A 21,008-nucleotide genomic window follows, 5' to 3' on the forward strand; every position below is an offset into this window, starting at 1 on the left:
ACATACACAGATACCTAGAAAATAGGAGCAGGAGGAGGTCTTTTGGCCCTTTGAGCCTACTCCGCCATTCATCACGATCATGGCCGATCATCTAACTCAATAGCCTAATCCTGTTTTCTCCCCACAGTCTTTGATCACATCCTCCCCAAGTGCTAAATCTAGCTGCCTCTTGAAGATATTCAGTGATTTAGCAACAACCACTTCCTGTGGTAATGAATTCCACAGGCTCACCACTGAAGAAATGTCTCCTCCTCTCTGTCCGAAATGGTTTACACTGAATCCTCAGACTGTGACCCCTGGTTGTGAACACACCCATCAATGGTAACATCTTCCCTGCATCTACCCTTTCTAGTCCTGTTAGAATTTTAAAAATCTCTGAGATCCCCCTCATTCTTCTGAACTCTGGCGAGAACAATCTCAACCTAGTCAATCTCTGCTCATATGACAGTCCTGCCATCCATGGAATCAGTATGGTAAATCTCACACTTATCCAAATTACACTGCATCTGTCATCGAGTTGCCACTCGCCCAAACTGTCTAGATCATGCTGTAGGATCCCTGCATCCTTGTCACAGTTCACCCTCCCACATAACTTGCTATCATCTGCAAACATGTTGTTCCCTCATCCAAATCATTAATATGTATTATGAATAGCTGCGGTCCCAACACTGATCCCTGTGGTGCCCCACTAGTTACTGCCTGCCAATTTGAAAAGGACCTATTAATTCCTGTTCTTTGTTTTCTCTCTGTCAACCAGTTTTCTATCCATTCTATATACATTTCTCCCAATCCCTTGCGCTTTAATTTTGCACAATTATCTCTCATGCAGGACTTTATCAAACGCCTTCTGAAAGTCCAAATATACCACATTGACTGTCTCCCCCTTGCCAACTGTACTGGTTACATCTTCAAATAATTCCAAGAGATTTGTCAAGCATGATTTCCCCTTCATAAATCCATGCTGACTCTGACTGATCCTGCCACTGCTTTCCAAATGTTCCGCTATAAAGTCCTTGGATTGAAGAATTTTCCCCAATACCTACGTTAGGTTTACTGGTCTATAATTCCCTACTTTCTCTCTAGAACATAGAACGATACAGCGCAGTACAGGCCCTTCGGCCCTCGATGTTGCACCGACATGGAAAAAAAAACTAAAGGCCATCTAACCTACACTATGCCCTTATCATCCATATGCTTATCCAATAAACTTTTAAATGCCCTCAATGTTGGCGAGTTCACTACTGTTGCAGGTAGGGCATTCCACGGCCTCACCACTCTTTGCGTAAAAAACCCACCTCTGACCTCTGTCCTATATCTATTACCCCTCAATTTAAGGCTATGTCCCCTCGTGCTAGCCACTCCCATCCGCGGGAGAAGGCTCTCGCTGTCCACCCTATCTAACTCTCTGATCATTTTGTATGCCTCTATTAAGTCACCTCTTAACCTTCTTCTCTCTAACGAAAACTACTTCCCTTTTTGAATATTGGAGTGACGTGAGCTACCCTCCATTCTGCAGGGACTGTTGCAGTGTCTACAGAATCCTGCAAGATGACCATCAATGCATCCACTATTTCCAGCTTCACTTCTTAAGCACTCTGGGATGCAGATTCTCAGGTCCTGGGGATTTATAGAAGTTACAGTGCAGAAGGAGGCCATTCGGCCCATCGGGTCTGCACCGGCCCTTGGAAAGAGCACCCGACCCAAGACCAACCCTATTCTGTAACCGTTTACGTATTTTCTTTTATTTACTTTTCTTTTCATGTACTTAATGATCTGTTGAGCAGCTCGCAGAAAAATACTTTTCACTGTACCTCGGTACACGTGACAATAAACAAATCCAATCCAATCCAATCGAGTAACCCCACCCCACCTTTTGGACATTGAGGGCAATTTAGCATGGCCCATCCACTTAACCTGCACATCTTTGGACTGTGGGAGGAAACCAGAGCAGCCGGAGGAAACCCACGCACACACGGGGTGAACGTGCAGACTCCACACAGACAGTGACCCAAGCCGAGAATCAAACCTGGCACCCTGGAGCTGTGAAACAACTGTGCTAACCACTATGCTGCCACACTGCCCAATCCGCCTTTAATCCCATCAATTTTCCCTGCACCATTTCTCTACTAATGTTGATCTCCCTCAGTTCTTCCCTCTCACTATACCTTTCATTCTACAACATTTCTGGTATCTGATTCGTGTCCTCTTTTGTGAAGTCAGAACCAAAGTACGTATTCAATTGCTCAGCCATTTCTTTGCCCCTTATAATGTATTCCCCTATTTCTGTCCGTACTTCTCTTTACTAATCTCTTTTTCTTCACATATCTATAGAAACTCTTAGGGCGGAATTCTCCGCTGGTGGCCAAAATCATGGAGGCCGTCGTGAACTCCGCCGAGGTTCAAGACGGCCTCGGGGCCCGCTCCCCGCACCTAATTCACCCCCACTCGGGGGGCTAGGAGCGGGCCCCCGTCGTTCCCGGCCGCGACCTCGGCCGCAGGAAATGACGCCCGAACGGCGCTTCGCGGATGTAATCCGCGCATCAGCACGCAGACAACGCGAACCCACGGTGCTGTCTTTCTCCACCGCCGCCCGGCAAGGCGTAGCGGCTTGATCTTGCCGGGCGGCAGAGGGGAAAGAGCGCGTCCGTTTTGGACGCAGGCCCGACGATCGGTGGGCACCAGGTATGGTTGCTGCCGTGTTGAAACGGGCGTGAAGGTGTGAAAAACGGCGAGCGCCGATTTTTCCGAGGGGGGGGGGGAGAATCGCGGGGGCGCCAGGGGGGGGCTTAAAAAATTTAGGGAGGCCCTCCCACGATTCTCCCACGCCACGTGGGGAGCGGAGAATTCCGCCCTAAGTCTCAGTCTTTATGTTCCCTGCAAGCTTCCTTTCATACTGTACTTTCCCCTTCTTAATCAATCCCTTCATTCTTCTTTGCTGAATTATAAACTGCTCCCAATCCTCAGACTTATTATTTTTCTTGGCCAATCTGTATGCTTCTTCCTTGGATCGGATACTATTCCTAATTTCCTTTGTAAACCATGGATTAATCCTTTTACCCACTTTGCTTTTGTGCCAGATAGAAATGAACAGTTGCTGCAGTTCACCCATGCGTTCCTTGAATGTTTATCGTTGCCTATCTACTGTCATCCCTTTAAGTAACTCTCCCCAATCTATCAAGGCCATCTCATGTCTCATATCTTCAAAGTTCCCTAGATTAAGATTCAGCACCCTAGTCTCCGGATCAACTACTTCATCTCCATCTTGATAAAAGATTCTATCATGGTATCGTCGCTCATTCCCAAGGATCTCGCACAGCCAGATTGGCAATGATTCTTTTCTCATTACACAGTACCCAGTCTAAGGTGGCCTGCTCTCTAGTTGATTCCTCCACATATTGGCCAAGAAACCATCCTGTGTACACTCAAGGAATTCCTCCTCTACATCATTGTGGCTAATTTGATTTGCCCAACCTATGTGAAGATTAAAATCACCCATGATCATTGATATTCCCTTATTACATGCATCTCTAATTTCATGTTTAATGCCATTCCAAACATCACCAGTGCAGTTTGGGGGTCTGTATATGGCACCCACTAATGTTTTTTGAGAGTATTTCTCAACTCTACCCGTACAGACTCCACATTGTCAGAGCTAATATCCTTTATCACTATGTTAATTTCCTCTTTAACCAGCAGTGCCACACCACCATCTTTTCTTTTATGCAGTCCTCCCTCAATACTGAAAATCCTGGGACACTCAGTTCCCTTCCCTGGTCACCCTGCAGCCATTTCTCCATCATCCCAATTATATAATACCCATTTATATCTATCTGTACGATTAGAACATCCACTTTTTGCAAATGCTCTGTGCATTAAGGGACAGAGCCTTTAAGTTTGTCTTGATTCCAATAGTTTCTCTTTTGCCCTGCTTGAATGTTGCCCTTGGTTTCTCCACCTATCACTTTTTTAATTCACTTTTCTACCTTTTGTTTTTGTCCTTGCTCCCTCTTTCTCAGATTCCTTGCACAGGTTCCCATCTCCCTCGTATATTAGTTTAAACTCTTCCCATCTGCTCTAGCAAATAGCCCCCTCTGACATCAGTTCCAGTATTGCTCAGGTGTAACCCGTCCAGTTTGTACAGATATTACCTCCCCGAGAACTGGTCCTAATTCCCCAGGAATCTGAAACCCTCCCCCTGATACCATCTCTTCAGCCATGTATTCATCCTATATATTCTGTCATTTCTTCTCTGACTAGCACGTGGCACCGGTAGTGATGCTGAGACCACGACCTCGGAGATCCGATTTCTTAGCTTCCTTCCGAGCTCCCTGTATTCTGGAGCAGGCGTACGGATCTGACTGGGACTAAGGGTTTTTTTGTGCCTTGTCTTAGGGGCAGAGTTGGTGGCTGTCTTGGGTGGATACTGGACCCAGGCCTGCCAGAGGTGGTGACCTATTTAGGAATTGGCCACAGTTAATGGGGGTGGGGGGTGCTGGGGGAGGGGGTACAAGTGGGACTTTCTGCTTTGGGTTTTTTATTCTTCAAGGGTAGGGGTTTGTAAATGGTATTTTGGTTGTATGGGTTTGTTTATTTTGTGTTTTATCAAATGAAAACTTTACTAAAAATATTTTCAAAAAAAACCTCACTGGTTAAACCAAGTGAGCACTAATGCTGAGAAGCTGGGTTTTTGGAGTGTGTTAGGGATGGATTTCTAGAGCTGTTTGTTGAGGAGCCACCTAGAGGACAGACTATTCTTGACAAAAATATAATCGAGTTGTAAACTAACCTTTCGACATGAGTGAGGACAATATGATTGAATTTTACATTAAGTTTGAAAATGACAAAGTTCAATCTGAAGCCAAGGTGTTAAAGAAAGTTGAATAAAGGAAATTCTGAAGGCATGAGGGGCAAATTGACTGAGGTGGATTGGAAAAATACATTGAAAGGGATGACTGCGGATAGGCAATGGACAGTCTTCAAAGAAGAATTACATAACGTACATCATCTATCCATTCCTTCAGGGTGCAAAAACATCAAAAATCCAGTCAACTGTGGTTGACAAAGGAAGTGATGGATTGTATAAGATTAAAAGAAAAGGCTTATGAAGTTGCCAGAAGTAGTAGTAAACCAGAGGATTGGGAGGCTTTTCGAATACAGCAAAGGATGGCCAGGAATCCGAGAACGGAACATGAATGCAATCTGGCAAAAAACATAAAAATGTACAAGTTTTAATAGGTATGTCAAATTATGGAACCCTGCAGTGCAAAAGGGGGCCCCTTCAGCCCATCGGGTCTGCACCGACCCTTCGAAAAACCACCCGATCATGGCCCAATCCCTCCCCGTTTCTGAAATGCACCCTATCGGGCAATTTAGCACGGCCAGTCCACCTAACCAGCACATTTTTGGCAGTGGGACGAAACCAGAGCATCCGGATGAGACCAGTCACCTGAGGTTGGAATTGAACCTGGGTCCCTGGGGCTGTGATGGAGCAGTGCTAACCACTGTGCTACTGTGCCGCCCAAAGCATTTGGCTAAGACAAATGTGGGTCAATTACAGGCAGAGTGAGGAGAATTCATAATGGGGAATAGAGCAGTGGCAGAAAAGCTAAACTATTATTTTTGTGTGTTTTCACAAAGGAAGATACAGGAAATGTCCCAGATGTGGTGATCTAAGGGATCGGGGAGAATGTGGAGTTGAAGGAAATTAGTATACGTAAGAAGGTTGGATTAGAGAAATTAATAGCACTTAAAACTGAAAAGTCACCAGGACTGATATTATGCATCCCAGAGTGTTGAAAGAAGTTGCTATAGAGATAGTGGATGCATTGGTCACCATTTTATAAAATTCTGTAGATTCAATGTGGTTGTTAGCACTGCCGCCTCACAGCACTGAGGACCCGGGTTCAATCACAGCCCAGGTCACAGTCAGTGTGGAGTTTTCACATTCTCCCCGTGTCTGCGTGTCTCACCCCCACAACCTGTGTAGGATAGGTGAATTGGCCACGCTAAATTGCTCATTAATTGGAATTATTTTTCAAAATTCTATAGGTTCTGTCCCTGACGAATGGAAGGTAGAAAATGTCACTCCCCTATTTAACAAGGGAGGGAGACAGAAAACAGGGAACTACATACCTGTCAGCCATCCATCAATGGCCGGGAAAAGGCTTGAATCTATTACAAAGGATGTGATAAGTAAACACTTGGACTGAGTGGGCAGAATCAGTATGGACTTACGAATGGGAAATCATGTCAGACAAATTTGTTGGGTGCTTTTTGAAGAGTTGAAAAAATTGATAAAGGAGAATTGATGGATGTTGTGTATTTGGATTTTCAGAAGCCTTTTAGCACAGTCCCCTCAGGATGTTGATCAACAAAATAAAAGCACATGGGCTAGGAGGGAACATACTGGCATGGATTGAGGATTAGCTAACAGGCAAAAAACTGAGAGTAGGAATAAATGGGTCATTCTCGCGGTGGGAGGCTGTGGCTAGTGGATATTGCAGGGATCAATAATTGGGCCCCAGCTGTTCACAATATATCAATGATTTGGATGTGGGGATCAAATATAATATTTCCAAGTTTGCTGATGATGCAATGCGAGACAGAAATGTGTGTTGCGAGGAAGATATAAAGTGGCTACAGGAGGATCTGGACAGTATCAGTGAATGAGCAGGGACACTGCAGGTGGGAATATAATGTGGAAAAATGGGAGATAATCCATTTTGGTAAAATGAATAGACATGCAGAGTATTTCCTAAATGGTAGGAAATCAGAAAGTGGGTGGCACAGTGGCTCATTGGTTAGCACTGCTGCCTCACAGCATCGAGGACCCGGGTTCGGTTCTGGCCCCGGGTCACTGCCCGTATGGAGTTTGCACATTATCCCCATGTCGGCGTGGGTCTCACCCCCACAACCCAAAGACATGCAGAGCAGATGGATCAGCCATGCTGAATTGCCCCTTAATTGGAAAAGAAATAATTGGGTACTCTATATTTTAAAACAAAATCAGAAAGTGTACATGTACAAAGGGACCTGAGTGTCCTTGTCCATGAATCACTGAAGGCGAGAATGCAGGTGCTGCAAATCACTAATCTTTGTGCAACAGCCATTTTGTCACGTGAACTGATATTATTTATTATAGTAAACTAAAATGGTCACAACACATTTTGAACTAATCTCCAAGTCATTTTGAAAACTCAACCAATTATGGCATTATCAGAAACAAGCCAGATTAGTCAAATAACAAGCCTTAATTGTGATGTAATTAAAGAATAAAAATGTAATCGATCAATGTATTGCTAAGGTTGGTAATGTGACTTGTAACCCAAATCTGTGATTTGGTTTTATAATTACACATATTATTGGCTATTGCCAACAACTTGCCGAAGGTAAGCTTACAACATCTTTTAAGTATAATGTAAAGGGTTCAAGAAGCCATTTTGTTATCTACCTTTGGGATGATCAGGTGGGATGGGCGATGGAAAGTCTGTTCAGTTGTTAAAGTTATACTTTCTCCTTTTACTGTTAATTGCTAATAATTGCTGTTCATTGACACTTTACTGTTGATCTTTCTGACTCGTTACCTTCCGACCATCAATAAGTAATTTGAATTCCCGTCTAAAGTGTTCATTCTTGCTCAAGTCTTGTTGAATCTGAATTGATTTAAAATTGGGGATCCATTGCAACCTGTAACCCAGAAGTCAGCAAAATTGACATGAAGTGGGAACTGTGGCAGAGACTAGTAAGGAGAATTAGATTGTATATATTGACTGAGGAAAATGAGGGCATTCTTGATCAGAATAAACAACTTTTAAATATTCCATGTGAAATGAATTGCATCAATATTTTCTTTTCATTTCTTAAATGTTATAAGAATCTCCAATCCAAATCTTCATTATTGGGTCAGGAAAACTTAGTTTTCACACATTGAGCATGGACAGAGCTTTCGAAATGGCAATGGGCAATGACTTCCCAGGGAGAAGACTCAGGATTATTTTGGCACAAAAGGAAATCAGTACTAACTGGGCAACTCTTTGATAAAAGCTTGCACAGGCATGATGGCTCGAATGGCCTCCTAATGGGCAGCACGGTAGCACAGTAGTTAGCACTGTTGCATCACAGCAGCAGGGTCCCAGGTTCGATTCCCGGCTTGGCTCACTGTCTGTATGGAGTCTGCACATTTTGCCTGCGTCTGTGTGGGTTTCTTCCCGGTGATGCGGTTTCCTCCCACAAGTCCCGAAAAACTTGCTGTTAAGTGAATTGGACATTCTGAATTCGCCCTGTGTACCCAAACAGGTGCCGAAATGTGGTGACTTGGGGCTTTTCACAGTAACATCATTGCAGTGTTAATGTAAGCTTATTTGTGACAGTAAAAATATTATTAGTATTAAAAGACTATTATGATCTGTGACATTATACAATTCCATTGCTAGATCAATGCCTCTACAGATTTCCAAAATATCCCAGATCAATTTTGTTTATGAAAAACAAGCAGCGGAATTCTCCATCGATGGGATCCTCTGATCTGCCGGCAGCGCACCCACGTCTGCAGGTTTCCCAACGGCGTAGGGTGGCCACAATGGAAACCCCCATTGGTTGGCTGCGGTAACAGAGAATCCCACTGCCAGCGGGTTTATGCCGCACCAGAAGATGAGGCTGGCGGACCAGAGAATCCCACCCAAGATCCTGAAGTTCAATACAGCTACAGTTTGTCATTCTCGAGAGATCACTTTGATTGCAGTGTAGTGTTTCTGTAGTGTGGTGGAAGTGTGATAGTTATTATATAAAAGCAAATTACTGTGGATGCTGGAATCTGAAACGAAAGAGAAAATGCTGGAAAATCTCAGCAAGTCCGGCAGCATCTGTAGGGAGAAAAAAGAGCTAACGTTTCGAGTCCGATGACTCTTTATCAAAGCTAACAGACAGAGAAAGTGGGAAATATTTATACTGTGGAGTGAGGATGAAAGATGTCATAGCCGCAGAAACCCAGGGAAACCGGGTGCTAATGGCCACAGAAACCAAGGGGAAAGAGTGCTAATGGCAGTCCCCAGAGAGGACAAAAGATGTGAAAGGTCAAAGCAGGGAAACTAACATCAGAGGATGAACAGCAGGGATGAACAGCAGTTCACCCTCTGATATTAGTCGGACTCGAAACGTTAGCTCTTTTCTCTCCCTACAGACTGAGATTTTCCAGCATTTTCTCTTTCGTGATAGTTATTATCATGTTCACTTCACATGGGAATGGCTCAGAACTAAGCAGAAATATTGATAAACCCCTGTCCGTGTGGAGTTTGCACATTCTCCCATGTCTGCGCTGTCTCACACCCGGAAACCAAAGATGTGCAGGGTAGGTGGATTGGCCACGCTAAATTGCCCTTAAATTGGGGGGGCGGGGGGGGGGGGGGGGAATTGGGTACTCTAAATTTATTTTTAAAAAGAAATATTCATAAAACTTTTTATGACAGTGGGAAAATGTTCAATAATTCAAGTACACTGTACATTTCCTCTTCTTCGCTACAATTCTGTAACACTCAAGACTCAGGAGAATATCCTTTTCCAGCTCTGACAGCTTCTCTCAAACCTTCACATTCCGACTGATTGCAGTAGCTTTGTGTCAGATTATGAAAGGTTCCTGCAGCACCACCTCCATTAATAACTGTTGCTTAAAGTCACATTTCAGATGGGGACACAAGCCCATCAATGATTCTCTCTTCCCCAGCTCCAGTGAGTAAGACAGGGACAAGCAGCAAATTTTATCCGAATCACCCACTTCCAGCAGAAAGCGGTGACAGCAGCTTCAATCAGTGGATTACTGCCCATCCCTGGGACAGCAGGTACTCCAACCCGGGTCAAACCTTCCAACACCGAGCACAGGCTCAGAAAAATGCAGGGAAGGGTGGCATGTGGTGCAGTGGTTAGCACTGGCACTGCGGCACTGAGGACCTGGGTTCGAATCACTGCCTGTGTGGAGTTTGCACATTCTCCCCATGTCTGCGTGAGTTTCACCCCCACAACCCAAAGATGTGCAGGTTAGGTGGATTGGCCATGCTAAATTGCCCTTTAACTGGGGAAAAAAAATAACTGGGTACTCTAAATTTTTTTAAAAAGGAAAATGCAGGAAGATTATATCCCGCTCCCTAACCTTCCGAGCAGCATTTACACAATACCCGAGTGGGTAAAACGTTCTTTGAGCTTCAATCGGGAAACCTCTTCTGATACAACTTCTGGAAACTTGTTCCTCAGGTGAAAGGGGCTAAAATCTTTTTTAATTTGGTAACGGCTGCAGCAGATTCTTCATCCCTAGAACCTTTTTCGCCAAACCTTTAAAATATAGCCCACAAAATTAGAAGCGGTAAAATTCATGACACACATTAAACAAAGTGATGAAAGTGTTGACAATCACTGGACAGACAGTGGCATTTTTACTACAGGCTCAGCTACAACAGGTCAGTTACTTAATACCTGTCGCAGGGAAAATGTTAAAGTTTATTAATGAAGACATTATAACACGGCACGTGGATAAGCTCATGGTCATCAGGCAGAGTCAACATAGTTTTGTGAAAGGGCAATCATGACTAACCAACTTATTGGACTTTTTGAGGAAGTAACATGTGCTATTGATAGGAGGGAACTGGTGCTGCACTTAGATTTTCAGAAGCAATTTGCAGAAGACATTTGATAAGGTGCCACATCAAACGTTATTTCAGAAAATATAAGTTCAAGGTACTGGGGTAACATATTGGAGTGGATAGAAGAATAGCTGGCAAACAGGAAACAGAGTAGGCATAAATAAGCATTTTCTGGACAGCAAGATGTAGCAAGCAGAGTTCCAGAGGGATCAGTGTTGAGGTCTCAATGGTTTATAATTGATATCAGTGATTTGGATGAAGGGGCCAACGGTATGGTTGCTAAATTTGAGGTTTATTCCTGTAACAGGAACAGATCCCAAGGAAAATCATTCAATCCTGGATTTGATCAAACTAACATCCAATCAGTGTAGTTTCTTGTGAACTTGCTGCTGTGTCACCAGGGTGGGTGACTTTGTGAATCCTTTCCCATGCTTAGATCAGTTGAATAATGTCTCTCCAGTGTAAATTTCCTGATGTGCATTGAGCTGAAATGATCGCCTGAACCCAATCCCACAGTGAGACCACCTGAACTGTCTCGTCCAAGTGTGAACATATTGATGGGACATCAGGCGCTTGAAACATTTATAGCACTTCCCAGAGTCTGCGCAATGAAAAGGTCTCTTGTCAGCACAAACAACTTGGTCTGTCTCCAAATCGGATAAATAAAGAAACCCTGACAACACCTGGAGCATATCCCACCCCAGCATGCGTGTGCTGGTGTACAGGGAGTTGAAATGATTGCCTGAACCTAGTCCCACAGTGAAAGCACCTAAATGGTTTTTCATCAATGTGTACATGGTGATGGGACATCAGTTCCCTGGATCTTATAGATCTTCTCACAGTGTTGACATTTCAATAGGTCTCTTGTTGGTGTGAACATGTCGATGGGACATCAGGCTCCAGGAACTTTTAAAACATTTCCTACAGTCTGAGCATTTAAAAGGTCTCTCCTCAGAGTGAACTCGCTGGTGTTTCAACAGTTGGCATAGCTGAGAGAATCCTTTCCCACATTTGGAGCAGGTGAATGGCCTCTCCCCAGTGTGACTGCGCCGATGTCTTTGCAGGTCAGATGGGTAATTGAATCGCTTCCCACAGTCCCCACATTTCCACGGTTTTTCCCTAGTTTGACTGCGTTTCTGAGTTAGAAAATCTTTTTCTACACTCAGAGTGGGTTTCTCCCTGGTGTGAATTTGCTGGTGTGCAGTGAGTTCAGATGATCGCTTGAACCCCGTTCCACAGTGAGAACACCTGAACGGTCTCTCCTCAGTGTGAACTCGTTGATGGGACATCAGTTCACTGGAACGTTTGTAGCAATTTCCACAGTCTGGACACTGAAAAGGTTTCTCGTTAGTGTGAACTCGCTGGTGAGTCAACAGGGAAGATGAATCAATGAATCCCTTTCTACACTGGGAGCACTTGAACGGCCTTTCCCCGGTGTGAATTCTCTGGTGTCTCACCAGACTAGATAACCGATTGAATCCCTTTCTGCACTCGGAACAGTTGAACGATTGCTCTCCAGTGTGAAGTCGCTCATGTCTCAACAGGTTAGCCAACTGAGTGAATGCCGTCTTGCACTCAGAGCAGGTGTACGGCCTCTTGCCAGTGTGAACTCGCTGGTGTTTTATCAGGCTGGATGAGGTAGTGAATTCCTTCCCACACTCTGAGCAGGAGAACGGCCTCTCCTGAGTGTGAACTCGCTGGTGTGTCACTAAATTGGATTTTTGACTGAATCTCTTCCCACAAACAGAGCAAGTGAATGGTCGCTCTCCAGAGTGACTGCGTCGATGAACTGCCAGTGATGAAGGGGCATTGAATCCCTTCCCACAATCCTCACACTTCCATAAATTCTTCTCAGTGTGACGGCATTTATGTTTCAACAGACCAGATGATGTTCTGTATCGTTGTCCACACACAGAACATGTGCATAGTTTCTCCCCACTGTGAACAGTGCTTTTCCCTTTCATGTTCAAAATCCAATGAATTTCAGGTTACGATAAACTGGTCGACTGTGGTGTTTTGTTTCAGTTTCCTGACTGAAAATCCTCCCCTTCAAAGACCCTGTGAAACTGATTTGAAACAGATAAAAAAGGAGTGAGAGAAAACCCACAAAACAGAAAGACAGGTTGTGCAATTGACCTGAATGATGAATCTAGTAATTTATGGGGCCAGCACTCGGACAAAGTGACCACGAAAGCTGCTGAACTGTTGTAAAAACCGAACAGGTTTACTAATGTCCTTCAGGGAAGGGAACCTGCCACCTGGGCGACACAAAACTCAAGCTTCGATGTGAGGAGAAAAGCTGAGAGAGGTGGGCAGTGGTGAGTCGACACCTGGAGTACTGTGCACAGTTTTACTTCCTTATATGAGGAAAGATGGAGTGGCATTGGGGGCAGTTCAGTGGAGGTTCATGAGGTTGATTCCAGAGATGTCGTATGAAGAGAGATTGAACTCTTTAGGCCTTTACTCTCCGGAGTTTAGAAGAATGAGAGATCATCAAATGGAGGTATGCAATATGATCAAGGCATGGTAAAAGTAGATATGGAGCAGATGCTTCCTCTTGTGGGGCATTCCAGAACAAAAGGTCATAGTTTTAGGAGAAGAGGTAGCAAATTTATAACAGAGTTGAGGAGAAACTACTTCTACCAAAGGATTGTGAATCTGTGGAATTCGCTACACCAGAGTGCAATGGATACTGGGACAGTGGGTAAATTTGAGGAATTAGGCAGATTTTTAATTGGCAATGGGTTGAAGGGTTATAGAGAACGGGCAGGACAGTGGAGTTAAGGCCAGGATAAAATCAGCCATGATCAAATGGTGGAGCAGACTCGATGGGCCAAATGGCCTAACTCTACTCCTGTATCTTACAAACTTTTGAGTAGAAGGGGTGAAGATAAGCATTTTATGTATCTACAACTGGGCACAATGTCCCACAACTGCAATCTCCACCAAAAGGATCAGCTTTGCACATGTATGTGAAAACATCATTTCCACGTCACGCACCATCCTGACATGTATGACATCTACTACTGGATGAGCAGAAATTTCCATGATTTAAATACTGGGAAGACAAAAGCCTTTGTTTTCAGTAGGCACTACAAACCCCACTCCCTAAACACTGACTCCATTCCTCTCCCTGGCACCAGTCTGAGGCTGAACCACACTGTTCATGATCATGATGAAATATCTCTTTTTTTTTTAAATTCATATATGGGATGTGGTTCGCTCTGGCTAGGCCAGCATTTATTGTCCCACCCATTCCTGATTGCTCTTGAGAAGGTGGTGGTGAGCTGCCTTCTTGAATGGCTGCAGTCCATGTAGTGCAAGTACACCCACAGTCTGTGAGGGGACTGAGACTTCACATCGTATTTTTTACAGAAAATGCATATAGATTTCCTTCTCGATTTTTCAAAACTTTTAAAGTTTCTGGACAAAAACCATGTTAAAATGGCTGAACCTATATCTGTCTGTGACCCCGGTCAAAAGGAGCTAGTGAAGAAATTTGCACATCGTTATTTTTGAAGAAACACGAATCAAACATTGTTTGTTGCAAATAACAAATTCAAAGAACAATACAACGGTCAACAAAAAGAAAATGCTGGCAAATCTCAGCAGGTCTGGCAGCATCATCTGTAGAGAGAGAAAAAAGCTTTGACAAAGGGTCATTTGGACTCAAAACGTTAGGGGCGCAATTCTCCGCACTCACGACGGTGCGGAGAATAGCGGGGGTCGTAAATTTTTACGGCCACGCTAGTCTGACGCCCTCCTGCTATTCTCCCCCCCCCCCCACGCCCGACTCCCGACACGAATCGCTGCCGCCGTTTTTTTACGGCGAGCAGCGATTCTCAGCTGGGCGATGGGCCGAAGTCCAAGCCCTTTACGCCCGTTTTTACAAACGGCAAACACACCTGGTCTGGCCGTTCGTAAAAACGGCCGTAAAGTTCGGATCTTGGCAACCATGGCACCGATTGGCACGGCAGTACCACGGCCGTGCCAAGGGTGCCATGGGCCCGCGATCGGTGGGCACCGATCGCGGGCAGCGGGTTCGATTCCCGCGCACTCTTTGTCCTTCCACCGCCCCGCTGTATCAATTCACGGGGCGGCTGAGGGGCATCCCGGCCCGCGCATGCGCGGGTTTCGCGCAAATGCGCGATGACATCATCCGCGCATGCGCGGGTTGGAGTCTTCCAATCCGCACATGCGCGGCTGACGTAATGTGACGCGTCAGCCGTCGCAAACTCTGGCAAGCGGGCTTTTTTTTTTTTATAAATGTTTGTATTCAGTTTTCGTATTTTATATTGAACAAATTACAAATTGTTAGGAGAGAGAAACAAAAAAAAACAAACAAAAACAAACACGCAAAAATTAACATACATATTTACAGGTAAGCATCTTCGTAGTAGTAACTGCGCCCCCCCCCCCCCCCCCCCCTCAACATGTTTATTTAGCTTGGTTTTGGGCCTTAGCTAGCCATCAAACCCCCGTAACGAACCTGTAGCCCCCCCCCCCCCCTCCCGCTACCTTCCCCCGACTATTCTTCCTCTTGTACATTGGCCACAAATAGGTCCCGGAACAGTTGCATGAATGGCTCCCACGTTCTGTGGAAGCCGTCGTCCGACCCTCGGATGGCAAATTTGATTTTCTCCATTTGGAGAGATTCCGAGAGGTCGGACAGCCAGTCCGCAGCTCTGGGCGGTGCTGCTGACCGCCAGCCAAACAGGATTCTACGGCGGGCGATCAGGGAGGCAAAGGCAAGGGCATCCGCCCTCCTCCCCAGGAATAGATCTGGCTGTTCTGAAACCCCGAAGACCGCCACTATCGGGCATGGCTCCACCCTCACTCCCACCACTTTGGACATTACCTCGAAGAAGGCTGTCCAGTACTCCACGAGTCTGGGGCAAGACCAGAACATGTGGGCGTGGTTGGCCGGGCCTCTTTGGCACCGTTCACATCTGTCTTCCACCTCCGGGAAGAACCTACTCATACGGGTTCTTGTTAAGTGGGCTCTATGTACCACTTTAGTTGCGTCAGGCTGAGCCTTGCGCACGTGGAGGTGGAGTTGACCCTATGCAGTGCTTCGCTCCAGAGTCCCCACCCGATCTCCATCCCCAGGTCGTCCTCCCATTTCCTCCTTGTTGCGTCCAGTACGGTGTCGTCCCTATCTACCAGTCGGTCATACATGTCACTACAGTTCCCTTTCTCTAGGATACTTGCGTCCAGTAGGTCTTCCAGTAGTGTCTGTCGTGGCGGTTGTGGGTACGTCCTTGTCTCCTTTCGTAGGAAGTTTTTGAGCTGCAGGTACCGTAGCTCGTTCCCCCCAGCTAGCTGAAATTTCTCTGTCAGTTCGTCCAGTGTTGCGATCCTGTCGTCCGTGTATAGGTCCCTGACTGTCAGTGTCCCCCCGTCCTGCCTCCACCTTTTGAAGGTGGCGTCGGTCAGTGCTGGTTTGAACCTATGGTTGTTGCAGATGGGAGCCCTGTTCGACATTTTGGTCAGGCCAAGTTGCTGCCGCAGTTGGTTCCAGGATTGGAGGGTGGCTGTCACCACTGGGCTGCTGGAGTGTTTTTTGGGTGGGGATGGGAGTGCTGCCGTGGCGAGGGCCCGGAGGGAGGTTCCCATGCAGGAGGCCTCCTCCGCCCGCACCCACTCAGCTTCTGGCTCCTGGATCCATCCCCTTACTCGCTCGGCTGTTGCTGCCCAGTGGTAGAATTGTAGATTCGGGAGGGCTAACCCTCCCCTGGTTTTTGTTTTTTGTAAGACCTTCTTTGGGATCCTAGCATTTTTACCCCCCCATACGAACGCCATGATGAGTTTGTCCAGCGCTTTGAAAAAGGCCTTGGGGATGTAGATCGGAATGGATCTAAACAGGAAGAGGAACCTGGGCAGTACGTTCATTTTGATCGTCTGAACTCTCCCCGCGAGGGAGAGCGGGAGTGTGTTCCATCTTTGCAGGTCCTTTTTAACTTCCTCCGTCAGGCTGGTGAGGTTCCATTTGTGGATCCCTTTCCAGTCATGGGCTATTTGGATCCCCAGGTAGCGGAATTTATGTCGGGCTTGTTTGAACGGCAGCCCCTTTAGTGCTGCCCCCCCCCCCCCCCCCCCCCCTTGCGGGTGTAATGGGAAGATCTCACTTTTGCTCATGTTGAGTTTGTAGCCCGAGAAGGCTCCAAACTCTTTCAGGAGCGCGATGATTCCGTCCATGCTGCTTTGTGGGTCCGAGATATAGAGGAGCAGATCATCCGCATAGAGTGAGACTCTGTGCTCTCTACCTCCCCTTCGGATCCCCCTCCAATTTTTTGCTGCCCTGAGCGCGATTGCTAGCGGTTCGATTGCTAGTGCGAACAGCAGCGGGGACAGTGGGCATCCTTGTCTGGTGCCCCTGTGCAGCTGGAAGTATTGGGAGTTGGTATTGTTGGTCTGTACACTCGCCATGGGAGCGTTGTACAGCTTTACCCAAGCGGTGAACCCTGTTCCAAGCCCGAACCGCTCCAGTACCTCTATGAGGTATATCCATTCGACTCTGTCGAAGGCCTTTTCTGCGTCCAGGGAGACGATCACCTCTTGTGTTCTCTCCCCGGAGGGGGTCATTATCACGTTCAGCAGGCGCCTGATGTTCGCGGTCAGCTGTCTACCTTTGACAAAGCCCGTCTGGTCCTCTGTGACCACCTCAGGTACACAGTCTTCTAGCCTTTTGGCTAGGATTTTGGCCAGTATTTTGGCGTCTGCATTCAGCAGAGATACGGGTCTGTATGACCCACATTCCGTTGGGTCTTTGTCTTTCTTAGGTATCAGCGAGATTGAGGCCTGTGCTAACGTGGGTGGCAACGTGCCCCTAGCTAGCGAGTCTGTGAACATCTCCCGCATGTGCGGGGCCAGCGCTGTCGCAAATTTTTTGTAGAAGTCCGCCGGGAATCCGTCCGGTCCCGGCGCCTTCCCCGCCTGCATGGAGCTAATGCTCTCCATGATCTCTCCCAGTGCTAGTGGTGCTTCCAGATCCCGTTTTCCTGCCCTCTCCCACAACTGGTATGTTCAGTCCGTCAAGAAACCGGTTCATCCCAGCCTTCCCCGTTGGGGGCTCTGAGGTGTACAGCTCTTGGTAGAAGGCCTTGAAGGTTTTGTTAATCTTCTCTGGTTCTGTTTCCAACGTGCCTCTGGTATCTCTGATTTGCGCAATTTCTCTGCTGGCTGCCTGCTTTCTCAGCTGGTGGGCCAACAGGCGGCTGGCTTTGTCTCCGTGTTCGTATAGGGCCCCGCGTGCCTGGCGGAGTTGGTGTACTGCTTTCCTGGTGGAGAGCAGGTCAAAGTTCCTTTGTAATTCTTTTCTCTCCGCCAGGAGTTCTACAGTCGGGGCCTCGGAGTATTTATGGTCTACCTCCAGTATGGAGTCGACCAGCTTCTGCCTAGCCACCCTTTCCTCCCTATCTCTTTGCGCTTTGTAGGCTATGATTTCCCCTCTTAGTACGGCCTTAAGCGCTTCCCAGAACGTGGAGGGTGAGACCTCCCCGTTTGGTTGATCTCAGTGTACTCCGCTATGGCCTGCGCTATCCTTTCGCTGAAGGCCTTGTCAGCTAGTAAGGCACCGTCCAACCTCCATTTGGGGCGCTGGGCCCTTCCCGTCTCTAGCCGCACATCCATGTAGTGTGGAGCGTGGTCTGATATCACAATTGCGGAGTATTCCACCTTGTCTATCTCTGGAAGCACCGTTTTCCCCACCACAAAGAAGTCAATTCTGGTGTACACGTTGTGTACTGGGGAGAAGAAAGAGAATTCTTTCTCCCCCGGGTGGGCGAATCTCCAGGGGTCTACTGCTCCCATCTGCTCCATATAGTGGCTGAGTTCCCTTGCCATGTTTGAGGTTTTCCCCGTTCTGGGGTTTGATCTGTCCGTCGTTGGGTCCTGTACACAGTTGAAGTCCCCCCCCATGATTAGTCGGTGCGTCGCTATGTCCGGGATTTCTGCCATGGTCTTTTGGATGAAGCTCGTGTCGTCCCAGTTGGGCGCGTACACGTTAACTAGAACTACCGGCGCCCCATCCAGGGCCCCGCTGACCATGACATACCGTCCCCCTGGGTCCGTAACCGTCTTTGTCGCCCTAAACATTGTCCTCTTGCCAATCAGGATCGCCACCCCCCTGGCCCTTGCCCCATAACAGGAATGATAGGTTTGTCCCACCCAGCCCTTTCTTACCCGCAGTTGGTCCTGCTCCCTCAAGTGCGTCTCTTGGAGGAAGACTATGTCGGCCCTCATGTTTCTAAGGTGGGTGAGGACTCTAGATCTCTTCACTGGGCCGTTAAGTCCCCTTACGTTCCAGGTGACTATTCTGGTGGGGGGCTTCTGCCCCCTTGCTCCTGTGGGGTTAACCATATTTGTCCGGTGGACGCGCCCCTGCCCTCTGGGGTTTCCCTATGTTAGGGGGCCGTCCAGGATGTCCACTATCACTGCTCTCCCCATGCGGTCGGGTCCCTGCGCTCCGGGGTTCCCCCTTGTCCCGGGGACACCCGCCATGGCCGTCCACTTTGTGTCCGCCACGCGGGTAGTCCCCTGCACTCCGGGGGGCCCCTTCACCCACAGACCGTACTGGGTGGGTGCTTGCAGCAGTTCCCTGTTTCGAGCCCTTGTCTGTGGCACTTTGTGGCCCTATTCCCTTACTGGCCTCTTTTGTCCCTTCGTCCCTGCGTTTCCCCTCCCTGGTCTCTCGCCCCCCGGGTGCCCCCCCCCCCGCTCTATCCCTTTCGGGGATACCCCTGTGTACCCCTCCATTGCCCCTCTCTCCCCCATTCCTGTCCCCATTTGCTCTCCCACCTTTGATGGGTGATCCCCCCCCCTCCCCTGCCTGGCGCCTTCCCCCCTGTTGGGGGTGCGCTGCGGCCCTGCTCTGTTACGCGCCCCCTTCGCTAGCTTTCCTGCTAGCACGGTGGCTCCCCTCTCGGAGGTTGCTGTCCCGCTTCCCCTCTCCCCTCTCCAGTACTCCCGTTCCCTCGTGCCGGGGCCTGGCCTCCCACCTGGAGCGGGCCCTAGGGCATTGGGTTGTTTTCCGTTCTGGGTGTTCCTGCCAGGGGGGAGGGGGCTGGCTTTGCCTCGCCCCTCCCCACCCCCCCGTCGGCATGACGTGTCTCCTTGCCATGGGCCCCTCGTCCCTACTTCCCATGGCGTTTTTCCAGCCCGTGCTCCTCGACGAATCTATTCGCCTCGGCAGGGGCTGTAAAGAAATATTCCTTGTGTTGGTATGTGACCCAGAGTTTTGCTGGGTACAGCATACCAAAACGTACTTTGTTCTTATAGAGAGCTGCTTTCGCTCTGTTGAACTCCGCCCGTCTCTTAGCTATGTCCGCTCCAAAATCCTCGTAGATTCGGATGGCGTGCCCGTCCCAATTGCAGGCTCTATTCTCCTTGGCCCAGCGCAGGATTGTCTCCCTATCCCGGTACCGGTGCAGTCTGGCTATAACTGCTCTCGGTTTTTCCCCTTCCTTGGGCTTCGGGCGCAGTGACCGATGAGCTCTGTCCATTTCCGGTGGGGTGGGAAAAGTTTCCCGCCCCACTAAGGAGCCCAGCATCGCAGCCACGAATGTTGTGGGATTTCTACCCTCTATCCCCTCTGGCAGGCCCACTATCTTAATATTTTGCCTTCTCGAGCTGATCTCCTGGTCGTCTACCCTGCCCTTCAGGCTCCCCTGTGTTGCACTCAGTTTCACCATTCCCCTCTCTAGGGATATGACCCGGTCGCTCGCGTCAGTCGCTGCCTTCTCCAGCTCTTTAATGGTTGCCCCCTGGGCTTCCAGTATCTTCCCTTGGGCTTCCAGTATCTTCCCTTGGGCATCCACTTTCTTCTCCAATCTGGTCAGAACCTGCTGCACCCCTGACATGGCCCTGGTCACTGCTGCCTGTGCTGCGGCCTCTGCGTCTGCTTTTAACTCTGCCTTGAATGCCTGCAGCTGCTCCCTCACCACCTCGGCAAAGGCTTCCTTCCAATTCACGCCCCCCTCTAACCCCAGGGGAGAGGTTGCCCGCCCGTCCAGCTCTTCTGGATGCGGCGAAGCATCCTTCCCGCCGCTTCGCGTGTTGACTCGTTCGCCCGAGCTGGCTTTCCCTTTGCCCAGTCTACTTCCGGTGCCCCCTTTCTCTTGTTCCCTTCTGGCACTTTTTTCTCCCCCCTTCCCCTTCATCTTTTCTTCTCTCCTTGTTCTTCTTTTTCCCCCTTTTCCGCACCCTATTTTTATTTTATTATTATTATATATCTATATATGTATATATATATATATATATTTTTTTTTTTTAAATTTATTTCCCTACCCCCTTTTCTCTTTACCAGTTTTCTTTTGGGAAGAACAGAAATACAAGTCTCTTTTTTCTTTTGTCTTCTTTCCCCACTCAACCAGGAGAAGA

General features: G+C 47.9%; 1 protein-coding gene and 1 long non-coding RNA gene across 7 annotated transcripts in view; both read right to left on the reverse strand.

Moving 5' to 3' along the window:
* The window catches only part of LOC119951984, a 38,179-nt gene extending 30,012 nt beyond the window's left edge, over window positions 1–8,167 (reverse strand). Inside the window, exon 1 of the long non-coding RNA XR_005457731.1 lies at window positions 7,451–8,167. This is a non-coding gene — a long non-coding RNA (uncharacterized LOC119951984). The remainder of the gene's footprint in view (window positions 1–7,450) is intronic.
* Window positions 8,168–10,238: 2,071 nt separating this feature from the next.
* Window positions 10,239–21,008, reverse strand: part of LOC119951980 (zinc finger protein 239-like) — a 43,988-nt gene continuing 33,218 nt past the window's right edge. For all 6 annotated transcript variants that reach the window (XM_038775422.1, XM_038775424.1, XM_038775421.1 and 3 more), the window contains exon 3: window positions 10,239–12,694. In XM_038775422.1, coding sequence (XP_038631350.1) covers window positions 11,465–12,592 — 1,128 coding nt within the window. In that variant the 5' untranslated portion in view covers window positions 12,593–12,694 and the 3' untranslated portion in view covers window positions 10,239–11,464. The remainder of the gene's footprint in view (window positions 12,695–21,008) is intronic.

Source organism: Scyliorhinus canicula, chromosome 17, assembly GCF_902713615.1.
Source record: "Scyliorhinus canicula chromosome 17, sScyCan1.1, whole genome shotgun sequence".
NCBI classification, from domain to species: domain Eukaryota; kingdom Metazoa; phylum Chordata; class Chondrichthyes; order Carcharhiniformes; family Scyliorhinidae; genus Scyliorhinus; species Scyliorhinus canicula.